At 51.3% G+C, this 12,816-nt stretch overlaps 1 protein-coding gene across 1 annotated transcript in view; it reads left to right on the top strand.

The window, feature by feature from the left end:
* Nucleotides 1-12,816, top strand: part of NOS1 (nitric oxide synthase 1) — a 96,103-nt gene that overhangs the window by 33,980 nt on the left and 49,307 nt on the right. Inside the window, exon 3 of the mRNA XM_045535155.1 lies at nt 2,503-2,629. Coding sequence (XP_045391111.1) covers nt 2,503-2,629 — 127 coding nt within the window. The remainder of the gene's footprint in view (nt 1-2,502; nt 2,630-12,816) is intronic.

Genomic DNA, 12,816 nt, shown 5'->3' on the forward strand with positions numbered 1-12,816 from the left:
GAGAGCCACCAGATGTGACCGTGTGATAGTTCTGGGGACACTTCCACCAGAATGCTGAGGGTGCTGGGGGGTGGCTTTTCCAGAGGGGTGAGGACACCCGAGAGGGGGTGGGTGGGAGCGAGTTCCTCGATCCCATCTGGGAACAAGGGACAAGTGGAGACCCTGGGGCGGGCCTGGAGCAGGGACGGGGAGGAGCTGGAAGCGGGACATTAGAATGTTCCACCGCATCTAAACCAGTGAATCTCAGCAGGAAAGGGTGTCATTTTGCTTCCCAGGGGACATTTCGCAATGTCTGGAGGCATTTTGGTGGCCTCATTCAGCAAGAGATGTTGGGTCACTTGCTCTGTGACCTCTGGCTTAGAAGAGCATCCTGACCAGTTTACCTACCTGTGTTTTAAAAAACGAAGGATCTGGGCCGATTGTCCATCAGACCTAGTTTCAAACCCCAGCTCTGCCGCGCGCTCGCGGTGGGACCGCGGGAAGCTTACACAACCTCTCTGGGCTCAGTGTTCTCAGCGTGAAACGGGGCTTTTGGTGCCTGTTGAAATTAAATGAAATAACTTCGGTGCAAGTGCCTGGTACGTTACAGAGGCTCAAAACACATTTTTTGAGATCCCCACGTACGGTCATGTGATATCACAGGATTGGGGATTGGGGGCTGGAAGGGAGGCGAGTGACATTTCGAGCAGCCCTCTCCGCAGACGATTCCTCTGTTTGTCACCACGTAGGTGAGCCATTGACTCGGGAAATGTCTGTAATCAAGAACCACTCTGGGGATGTTTTGGTGACATTTTAGAGTGGGCAAAACAGAATGTTCCTTCTGGCAAATGCAAACCTCTCCAAGCAGAAGAGTGGAAGCGGCTGTGACGGGGGCCACAGGGACGTTGGGGAACACAGCAAGGAGGGATCCGATTGGCCCCAGTGGGCCACGGGAGGGTCGTGCACTCGGAGCTGGGGCCCTGGCTTCTGGTTCGGCCTAAATGACTGTCAGTGCGACAGACGGGGGACGGAGAAGTCTCCAAAGCTGGGAACATCGAACAGAGGGCCGGACAAGGGCCAGCCTCAATGCCTGGGACCACGACTGGGATAAGCCACACAGCAAGCTGCACTGTGCACACTGGGGAAGGGACAGTAAACCCAGGCGGGAGGGCCAAAGAGAGACAGGCTGGCGGGAAGCAGGAGGGTGGCACCCAGAGGATGGGAGCACAGGGTGAGACGGGGCAGACCGGGCCATCTGGATTTTGGTCCCTGAGCCTGTGGAACCTGGCTGAGAGAGCCTCACCCTGAGCCTGCTGGAGTTCAAGAGCAGGAGGCCAGGAAAGCCTGGTGGCGCAGAAGTCGGGCTCTAGCGTCAGGAACAAGCCCGGGTTTGAATCCACCGTCACGAGCTGTGTGACGTAGGCTAGTGACTTAGCCACTCTGAGCCGTAGTTTCCTCGTAGGGTGATGACTGTGAGGATGGTGATGGTGGCCGTGAAGATGCTGAGGATGGTTATGATGAAGAGGAGGAGGTAGAGGATGATGATGGTGATGGTGCTGACAATGGGGGTGATGACAGCGAAGATGACAATGTGATGAAGTTGATGATGGCGAGGGTGATGGTGGTGGTGACGATGGCTCTGCTGATGAGGAAAAGTTGGGTGACAACGGTTATGATATTGACAATGTTAATGATGGTGGTTATGGTGATGACAACGGTGATAATGATGATGATGATGATGGTGATGGGGAGAGCCTCTACTTAAGAATGGACATAAACAGGGGCCTGGAATATTGGCCTTTTGGCCACCGACTATGTGACCTTGAGCACTTTAGCTTCTCCCTGCCTCCCTTACCCCATCCATAAAATGATGATTAACAATCATTGCAAAGATCAACTGGATTAAAGCATATGTAAAGTGTTAGGCACATAGTAAGTGCTCAATAAACGCTAGCTATCCTCATTAATAGTGCTATTATTTTTGTTGCTATGTTCCCTTTATTTGCAGAATCATTTTGTGTGTCCTGGGCTGGTATTGCTCCAAGCCCAAAGCCTTAGTCAGGGTGGAGATGATGGCTTGTCACCCCGGCCACAGGACTTCTCGTCCTTCCCACCTCCTCCTTGTTCCAGCATTAAGTGTCACGGGCATGACGGTGCTCAGGGGCTCACAGTATGTGGACTTCTACTAGGAGATGGGCCTCCTGTGTTCTCAGATCCCTAGAATGGGGCAGGGGGGGGATGAGAAAAATCCGTGTTGGGGCCATCCTGAAACAATGTCCACAAAGACGGGGACGTGCCAGCCTTCTGGGTCTGCTCAGGTGAGCTCACCTTTGTGCTTAACACCTGGGGCTGCCTTCCCAGTGTCACTGGTGAACCTCAGGCAGCAGCAGCCGGGCCCCCAAAGCTGGTGGCTCTGCACAGAGTCACGTGAGTGGGCCTCCGGGTTCTCAGGACTTGCCGATCACAGCAACCAGCGGTCACTCCTGAAAGCTCCCGTTCCTCACTTGCCCCCTTGCCTTTCAGAGATTTGGACGGCAAGTCACACAAACCTCTGCCCCTGGGCGTGGAGAACGACCGCGTCTTCAATGACCTGTGGGGGAAGGGCAACGTGCCTGTCGTCCTCAACAACCCGTATTCAGAGAAAGAGCAGGTAAGCGTGGGTGCCCGGGGTGGGCGCTGGCAGCCACGCTCCCACGCCTCCCCGAACCCTCCAGGTGGGCACCTATGGGGAGGGAAGCCCAATGCCAGGCTATGTTGGGATGGAAACCAGGCTGGAGAGCTTGGGAGGCTGAGGCTAGGAGAGCTTATCATAGGATATGAATCTCGGCTTTGTTTTGTTTTGTTTTGTTTGTGAGCTTGCCACCGTTCAAATTTTAATTCTGTTTCTACCCAAAAAGGCATTCACGTGGTTCTAAATTTTAAAAATATAAAAGATACAAGGTGAAAAAATTCTCTCTCTCTCCTAATCCCAGCCAGGTTGTTTGCCTCCCCAGAGACAAGCAATATTGATGGGTTTGTGTGTCCTTTTAGCCATATTTTATGCCCAGACAGATATACATACATGTATTACTTTTCACGTATTTTTACACAAATGAGAGCACATGACACACATCATTTTGCAACTTGCTTTTTCACATACCAACATAGCTTGGAAATTATTCCAATTAGCGGGTAGAGAGGGTCCTGGTTCTTTTTCACGGCTGCATAATATTCCATTGTGTGGCTATGCCGTAATTTACTGAGTCAGTCTTTTGTAATGGACATTTGGGCCATTGCTAATATTTTGCTATGACAGTGCCGTAATGAGTGGCATTGTGCAGATACCTCAGTTGGCACCTGGGCACATGTATCCATAGAAGAAATTCCTAGAAGTGGAATTTTGGGGTCAAAGATCATATACATTTGTGATTTGGACGGAAATTGCCAAATTGCTCACCTTCTTAATCAGCTAAGTAGGAGAATGACTGTTTCCTCCCAACCTCGCCAACTCTGCCTGTTATCCAACTTTTTAGTCTTTGCCCATCTGTTCAGATGTGTTTTGACAGCGGAGTCCGTATCATTTTCCAAGAGTAGCTCGATTTGGCCGGAGATCGCCTTTGCCTCGCCTGCCTGGGTAGCTGGCGGCCCCGGCCAGAGCTGCACTAGGGAAGCATGTCGGCTTCCACCCATGCTCCACCTTGCCGTGAAGTCAGGGCAGGATGACAAGCGGGAGGTCAGAACAGGGGGTGGCCCAGGTCACTCAGCAGGTGACCACCTGCCTCCTTTTCCCTGTGTTCGATCTATGGGTGGCACCTTTCACTACCAGCTCATGTAGACAAAGACTCAAGGCCTCTCCGCATAGCTTCAGGGGGGAGGATGGAACACTCCAGAGCCTTGGTGGAAACTGCTCTCCTTAGCTGGGGACAGCTGGCCAGGAAGATAAGGACATCCGGGATTCCACAGTAGGTCAGGCTCACGGTCCCGCCGGCTGACTCTCTGTCTGGCCCGGCAGTGATACCTGGAAAGGTTTGGTGGGAGAGCAAAACTGTAGACTTATCCCGTTGTCCTCAAAAACCAAGGCCACATTGTGAACAGGAGCGAACTACCATCTATTGATAATTAAATGAACAAATATAGTTTAAAAGTCTTTTACATTTATTTTCTTAATTGAAAATAAAGGGGTGCTGCCATATCATGAGCTCTCCCAAGACAAAGGACAGAAAGAGGCAGCCTCGGGCCAGATCCACGCTGTAGACTTGAGTCGTTAGGGCTACACTGTATTGTCCTAAGAAATAATTTATAGTTATATTTTAAATTTACTGCCAATGTTTCCAATTTTTACAGAAATATATCTATAGCTTCTCTTAGAAATGTACATGATATGACCACACTGAGGCTATTTTCTTATGGGGCAATGATCTGTACGGGCTGAATAGCAGCTGCCCTCTCTAGACAGGGTGTGGCTCTGCAGTTTGCCACAATCCCCACCACTCCCAATTGTCTCCCTCTCATGAAGACCAGGTATCCACTGTCATGTACAATAGCATTAGTACTGTTGATTCTCTTATAACTGTTAGGACAAAAGTTAAATCTTTTTGTATCTGCCTCTTTATTACAAGTGGCAGGTAAAGATAGACCAAGATGTTCACATGTTTCAGGAAAGATGTTTGTGAAAATGAAGAATATTTTTATGTATTTCATATGCCAACAGGTGTCGTGTTTTGAGATTACCCAGCATGCTTTACGGATTTACCTTACCTACCTACCGCCTCTAGGCATCAGAGTTGGTAGTTCCTGGTCCGCAGTGACCACTGGGATCTGGGTTAAAGGGAAGAAGCAGAGGGGGCCTTGACCCCGTGAGAAAGACACCGGAAGTCTGCAGAACTGCATGGCATTCCTGCCACTGCAGAAATCGGAGCAATGGCAGGACTCTGGCCATTCCCTTTCCTGCCATCTGCCTCAGGTAGACAATGGCGACTTGCAAAACTTAACCTTGAACTTCACGCCTGGGGAGTGGGGTTCAATATCGAGAACAGGCAGGATCGATAGGAGGATCCCTGGCCTTCTTGGCAGGGCATCGTGACGAAAGGACAGGGAGAGGTGTTGAGAACCTGTCTTAGGGCCTCTGCTGAAATGGAAATTCCATTTTCTTGGAGAAGGAGAAAAGGCCCTTCAGGAGGCCAGAAAAAGGGGGAAAGACTGAGTCTCCCAAGGTCAAGTGAGCCTGCCGAGGTGTTTTAGCCTCGAGAGCTCCTGGGAGTACAACCAGCCGGGCTTGGGACTTGTGTTCACCTTTGCTCAATGTAGGATCTGACCCAAAAAATTTCAAAACCACGGGCTTGCAAAATCATCCTGGCTCTGTTGTCTGAGATTCAATTTTCCAAATGCCTCTCAGAAATAGAGCCGTCAAGAGGCAGGAACCCGGTGCTCAGTTATATTTGAGCCCCGGCTCCGGAGCTAGGGAAACTGCCCTGTTACCGCCTGCTAGACGTCTCCATGGTCACAGGCTTCTGGGCTGAGCAAATTAATAGAAAACACAGCGTTCTTCTTTCCATCCCGAAAGACCAGCTCCTATACTTAGCCTCGCCCCTACCTGCTCAAAGCTGCTTTACCTGGCGCTCCCGGAATCGGCCTCCATCCTCCCAGTTGTAACCCACATCTACCGCTTGTTTAAACATCCGCAGGGAGCTGAGCATTGTTAATGACACAAAGAGGGACTCCTGCCACTACCTGCTCTCCTGAATCTGGAAGAGACAGGTGGAGGTCTCAGCTGGGTAAGGCATCAGAGCAACTGCAAGGACTGGGCAAAAGGCAACAGAGCACAAGTGAAGCATGGTGGATTCAGGCTAGACATGAGAAGGGACTTCCTGACTCAGAAGACTACTCGCTCCCAGAGGGAACAGTGAGGTGTGTCCCTTTGGGAACCTCAGAAGGGATTCCCACCTTCTTCAATGCTCTTATTTCTCTAAATTTAAAGAAAATCAGCCATAGAGGCAGCTTCTTTTAAATCAGTCTCAGATGGCTGAGACGTTAATCTTTATCTGGTGGTCATTTCTCTTGCCCATAGTCTGGGTCATCTATGGCTGGTGCCAGTGAGACTCGAGTCCCCTGTCGTAGGGCACAGTGCGTGGAAAACTTTGTGACCCTCACCTTTCACACTGTCTTACAAATTGCCTCTGCCTGGGGTGGTGGATAGAATGAATCGGGTCACCCGCCACCAGTCATTCATCCAACATCTGCCGTGAGCGTAGCTCTCGGGTGGAAGTAAGGGTGAGCAAACATCTCCTCCCTGTCCTTGACACCCTCATGGATACGTGTGGGGAGAGACTCATACAAGGTGCAATTAATGTCAAAACAGAGTGACACAGAATGCTGTGGGAGCCTAATTACCTCAGCAGGTCAATACCAGGAAAGGTTTACCCCAAGAAGGGACATTTGCCCTGGGTTTTGAAGATCAAGTAGGAGTTTGCCTAGAAGAAAATGGAGAAAGGCGTTGTAGTAAAGTGAGGATTGTGGCTGATTTGTTGCATTTTTTTTTCCTTGCTAAGGATCATGATTAGTCTTCTGAGGTTGTCTTGGGTGCTGATACCACCTGAGACATGTGGAGTTTTGATGCCATTCTAATATTTGACACCTTATTATAATAATCATCTGAAGTAAAATGCTCCCTTAGATAAATAACATGAGAAACTGCTGTTTGTCCATTCTCCCTGCAAAACTCTGGGATTTGAATCAAGCCCTTCTCGGCATCTGTTTCCCTCGGCTGCCTAGTTTGCTTTCCTAAGGGAGAAGGGTTAGAACCGTGCCCTGCCTGGGGACAGAGAATCTATTTTCAGATGCTAATTAAGCATCAACCAAACCTTTAGTGGGTACAGGGGGAGATGGGTCCAAGCCCCAGGAAGTGGCATTTCCACATGGGTTTTTCCTTTCTTAACAGGCCTTCCCACTGCCTTTGCCCCTCTCCCCAGCCCCTGGCCGATAAAAGCGATCAGATAGACAGATAGATGACCATGACATGGAAATCCCCTCCCCCGCTGTCATCCCTGTCGCTCAGTCAATGCAATGTAATGGGTGTGATTCGTGCCTCCTGGGGCCGGGCTGTAGGAACACACACAGGGAGGAACAGGGCGGGCTCGAGTGGACAGGGAGGAACTTTGAGGGCCTGCATTCCGAGCCCAGCTCTGCTGTTTGTTGATTGTTCATTTGGGGAGAGCGACATCACCTCTCAGAGCCTCTGTTTCCTCATCTGAAAAATGGGCTGCCAGGGCAGGCACCAAATAGGCACTTACTAAATGTCACTCACAATGAGGTGAAGCTGGACATGATCACTGCCCTGGAGGAGTTCACGGCCAGGCCGCCCCCTCTTTTTATTAAATATTTGCCTCGGCTTCCGGAAACTTCTGGAAACCTCCACTCCCAAGTCAAGCTACAGACAGGGACGCACACACCAGTCATCAGACAGTGATATTTGGGGTTTCGGAGACTCTTGCTCAGACGTCACCCACAGAGCCCACGTGGCTGTCACTAGCAGCTTCCCTCGGCTCCGTTCAGGCCGACATCTCGGGGTGCCTATTGTTACTCCCGTCTCTAAGTCTCTCTCCAAGCATTTGAGAAACTTCCTGTGTTTTGAGATTAATTTCTCTCTGTAGGAGGGTGCTCCAAATCCCTAGCTCTAAGCTGCACTTCAATTCATTTTTGCTCTCACCTCGATGGGCTCAGGCAGCCCTTGCCGTGGGCAGCTCACGACCAGAGTTAGACGCCACCCAGGGTGGATTTTCCCAAAAGCACTTTCAGAATCCCCCTTTCTCTGGTCACCAATGTCCCCAGGGTGCTGTCAAGCAGCAGACCCCCCCCGCCCCCCGCAAAGATGCTTCCCAGGAATTTATACTGAACAGAGTCTCCCTCTGTCCCCAGGGGCATCTCCCTTCCTTGTACCCAAGTCACCACCTGCTCAGGGACTCCCAGGTCCTCATAGGTCACTCAGCCAAGAGACCAGCACCCAAGTCCCGCCACGCTGGGTGGTCGGAGCCAGGGTGGAGCCAGGAAGTGGGGCCTGAATTGTTGAGTGTTTGGGTTCAGCCCTGCTGGAATTTCCACATATTTTGCTAGCTGTTTGTTTTAATAGTGAGTATTTTCTTTCCTGCTTTTACTAAAGAAAAAGAAAAAAACAAAAAAAAACAGTATATTCAATGCAGGCAGTCCCAACTGCTGTCCGGGTGGGACAATGACGTTCTGGTTCGAGAACCAGCAGCACCACCCTGCGCGTTCATTCGCTGTGTCACCCCGGATTCAAGCTCTTTTCCCATAAAGGCTGAGCTGGATCAAAGTCATCTTTCTTCCTCTCTTTGCAAATCGGTATCATTTGGCAAAACCCCCTCCAAATAGAGGTTCTCTCAGAGGTTCAGAGACCTGGCCCACCTCCATTTTTCTGAGGGTCCCAGGAGATTTTAAAAGATAAAACGGCCAAAACGTAAACACAAAACTTGCACATTTTCATAATTGACATTTAGGAAGTTAATGCTTTTAACAAACACACAGTGCAATGTGATATTGCGGCAGGGGCAGGCCACGAGATAATGACAAGATTCATCTTAAAATTAATTCCCAGCGCACTTTATACATCCTGGGCTGATAACGGGCCCAAGTTTAAGGCTGTCTGGCAACGTCTGGCTATCGTGTCATATCGCTGCGATTTGGAGAGAAAGCATCAACGATCTAGGTTAAAGCCCCCTTTACCCTCCAGACATCCTCAGCACACCCCAATCCCAAACTGTCGTGGGTCTGACTCCCAAGCACCCCCTTCCTTAATTGTCCTCCACAGACTGTTGGATGAGAGTAGGAGGGGGAGAGTGAGGCACAGAATGAGCAATGTCAAGCTACCATGGAGTTGCTACAAAGAACAAATCACTTTAGACACAATGCTTTCAATACAGCACAAGGAAATTATACTCCGAGGTACTAAACACAGTTGGTTAAGTTCTGTAAGGAGCAATTTTTTAATTGCATGGATGGGTGGGGACCTGCTGGTTTGCGGGTCTACGGGTCCGGACCCTGAGCTGCCCCAGCGCATAACCGGGTTACACCTGCTGCCCGGGAGAGGCGGTAGCCACAGGTCGGTGGGGCGCTGCCCGGGGGCTGCGGCAAAGGGCACAGTGTGTGGCATCTGGCCCCCAGTGAGCATGGCCCTCGGCCCGGCTTAGTCCTAGCATGCTGCCCTCGTTCCGGGACGAGCCGAGCAGGGCAGGTTGCTGCAGGCCTGTAACAGAGGAGCTGTCGCCGGTGCCAGCAGCACAAGAATAAGAAGCGACTCGCTTTGTGCAAGTTTGGGCGTTTGCTCCTAGATTGGTTTGCTGTTGTAACAAAGCACCGCCAACTGGGCGGCTTAAACAGCAGAAATGATGGTCTCCCGGCTCGGGAGGCTAGAATTCCAAAGTCAAGGTGTTGGCAGAGCTGGTTTCTCCCAAGGACTGGGGAGCGAGAGCCCAATTCAGGGCTCTCTCCTGGGCTTGGAGGTGGCTGTCTACGTGTCCGCATGGTGTTCTCCCCTGTATGCGTGGCTGGCTCCGAATTTCCCTTCGTTATAAGGACACCAGTCATATTGAATAAGGACCCACCCTAATGGCCTCATTTTTAACTTGATTACCTCTGTGAAGATCCATCCTCAAAGAAGGGCACATTCGGAGGGAGTGGGGTTGAGGACATCAGCATATGAATTTGAGGGGACACAGTTCAGCCCATCATAGCTGCTAAGATGTTCTAGGTCTCGCAGGGGCATCCCTGCCTTGCTGTAGCTCTCAGTCCTGGTTCTACCGTGAGACTCGTGACAGTGACAACCCGCTACTGGGGAAGGGCAGCCCGCTATTGGCCTCTGTTTCTCAGTCTGCCTGATTCCGGTGCTGGGTTTCTGTCTTCCTGCCTAAAATAATACCTCCCTCCATCCACCTCCCAATACTCCTGCTCCTGACCCCCTAGCGTCTGCTAGAAGGCTCCCTGTCCCCCACGCACACAGACGGGAAGCCCCCAAGTCCACGCTGACTTCATCCTTTTCCCTCCCATCCTCTCGCGCCCCGAGCCTCTGAGCATTGTTCCTCTTCCAGCACCTCCAGCCTCCACCCCCTCCCTTTCTGCCCAGCTCCCTGGCTTCTCACCTGCCTGGTTGCAACAGCCTCCTCACGGGTCTGTCTGCCTTCGCCCTCTCCCTCCTGCAATCCTCGCAACCAGATATTTCCCAAAACTCAGCTCCGATGAGGTCGCTTGCTCAGGCCAGCAGCTTCAGGGGCCCCTCCTTCTCTGCTAACTCAAGGCCAAAGTCCTCGGCTTAGCATTTAAGAGACCCCACAGTGTTGAAATTCTTTTAGACCTTGTGTTTGTCTGCTCAGGCTGCGATCACAAAGGACCATAGACTGGGTGGCTTAAACAACAAAAATTTATTTCTCTTAACTTTGGAGGCTGGAAGTTCAAGAACAGGGTGTCAGCGTGCTCGGGCTCTGGTGAGGGCTCTCCTGACGGCTTACAGACGGCCGCCTTCTTGCTGCTTCCTCACAGGTTGTAGAGAGAGAAAGAGACAGAGCTTTCCCTTTTCTTACGAGGCCACCAGTCCTATCAGATTAGGGCCCCACCGTTATGACCTCATTTCACCCTAATCACCTCCTAAAAGTCCTGTCTCCCAACACAATCACATTGGGGGATAAAAGCTTCGACATAGGTATTTAGGGGAGGGACAAAATTCAGGCTAACACGGACCTCAAGTGTTTCTTGAACATGTATGTGTGCTGGGCACAGTTCTAGGGGCTGGGGATAGAGCAAATCGAACAGCAGGTAGGCAGAAAACAAATATTGTCTAAATACCTATTTAGATAAATGTAAATCAATATAAGATATAGGGATATGGATATGTACATCGCTCACAATAATCGCAGGCAATGACAAGTACTGTGAGGAAAAACCAAGGGAAAGGTGGTTAGGGAACAGAGAATACCAGGGAGGTGACACTGTTTTAAAGAATGATCAGGAACTGTCTCTAACACCACAACATTTCGGCACTCAGTGGTCAGCCACTGGAATTCAATCCTTTAGACCAAGAGTCTGCAAATTTTTTCTGTGTAAAAGGCAAGATAAACATTTTTGGCCTTGCGGGCCAGCGGTTTCGGGCTCCGTGACATTAATTAGTAGCCTGCTCTGCCTTTTCATGCAAGAGCAGCCACGGACAATGTAGAAACCAGTGAACGTGGCTGCGTCCCAGGAAAACTGGGTTTATGGACACTGAAACTTGAACTTCCTATAACTTTCATGTGTCACAAAATATTCTTCTTCTTTTGATTTTTGTATTTAATAATCCAAAAATGGAAAAATCCTTCCTAGCTCACGGGCTGGACAAACACAGGCATGGGCTACAGTTTGTAGGTTCTCGGTATGTATTTGTTGAAGGAGAGAAAGGAGAGAGGAGAGAGGAGGAAGGAAATCAGAGCTTCAGGATCCTGCAAAGTAGAGTTCTCAGCTTGGGGCTCAGGCTCACGTGTCCTCACCCACTGTGTGCTTGAGGGCCTACTGTGTGCCAGGGACTAGTCCTCCGGGCCTCAGCCGTGTAGTGACTCTCACTCATCCCACAACCGAGAAAAGCATGGTACGATTGCCTTCTCTAAAGCAGCCGTCCGCACGCTGTGGCCGCTGCCTGTTTTCCTACAGCCCAGGAGCTAAGGGGGCTTTTTCCATTTTTAGATCATTGAATACAAAAATCAAAAGAAGAAGATTTTGTGCCACAGGAAAGGTATATGAAGTTCAAATTTCACCTCCCTGTTTCCCTCTGGGCCTGGGCCGCAAGACCAGCCCTTGCACTCCCCGAGGGCTCTGCGGGCCCCCCCGAGCAAGGCGCACAAGCTCGCGCTTCCTTTGCAAATCTAGGAGCAGGCTTCCCAGGGACAGAGGGAGAGCCAGCCACCACCTGGATGCTTCCATTGTCCCACCACAGACAGGAAACCAGAAAAGGACACCTGTAGCCGCAGCCCAAAGCCCGTTTGTGCCCTGTGGCCAACGTACTGCCCCCCAAGTGCTGCTAATCTGCACTTGGAGCAGGAGAACTCCAGTCCCGCTAAGCAAAGTCATGTGCGTCCTGCATGCGGCTCCCCTGACTGCTGTATTCATCTCCCCCATTTGTCCCCTCCTGAGTCATCTAATATCACCGCTGGCTAATTAAAACATCAAAGCCCCAAGTACAACAGCCCTGCCAGAAGCCGCCTGATGCCTGGTTTCGAGGGTGCGATCCGGTGAAATCCCGGGCGGAAGGTGGCAGGGCTGGCACCCGGGCAGCTAATTACTCGACTCTTAAGGACCACCCTGCACACATCTGGAACCTCGACAGATGGCCTCTTTATTAGGGCCTGTTTTCTCGCGCCTGCCGCCCCCCGGCGATGAAGGCTGTCACCTGCCACCCACCGGCCACACCCCACCCCTCCTCCTCATGCCTGGCCCCCTGCCCACGCTCTGGGTCCCGGGCCCTACCCCAGTGCCAGCGCCACATCCGTCACCTCCCCCCAACTCCCGGGATCCCGGCTGCTCCTCAGCCTCCGGGGCCTGAGTGTGGGTGGACAAGAGCGACTCTAAACTGGCTAAGTGAAACCCGGTATTTAGGGAGAAGGGCCGGGCCGCCTTCCCCACGGGCAAGGTAGGATTGTTTTCTTCTCAAGCGCACAGGTTGTGGGCACGATCAGAGGAAGATGTCACTACAGAGCCCTGCCCACGTGGGACTCCTGTCAACTGTTAAGTGTCCCGGGGGTGGAGACAGAATCCTAAAGAAGCATTTAGGGCATCTGGCCAGGGCGTCCAAGGAAGCGGGATGCTAGTACGCGGCTCCCTGCAGAG

Source organism: Lemur catta, chromosome 21 (assembly GCF_020740605.2).
Source record: "Lemur catta isolate mLemCat1 chromosome 21, mLemCat1.pri, whole genome shotgun sequence".
NCBI classification, from domain to species: Eukaryota; Metazoa; Chordata; class Mammalia; order Primates; family Lemuridae; genus Lemur; species Lemur catta.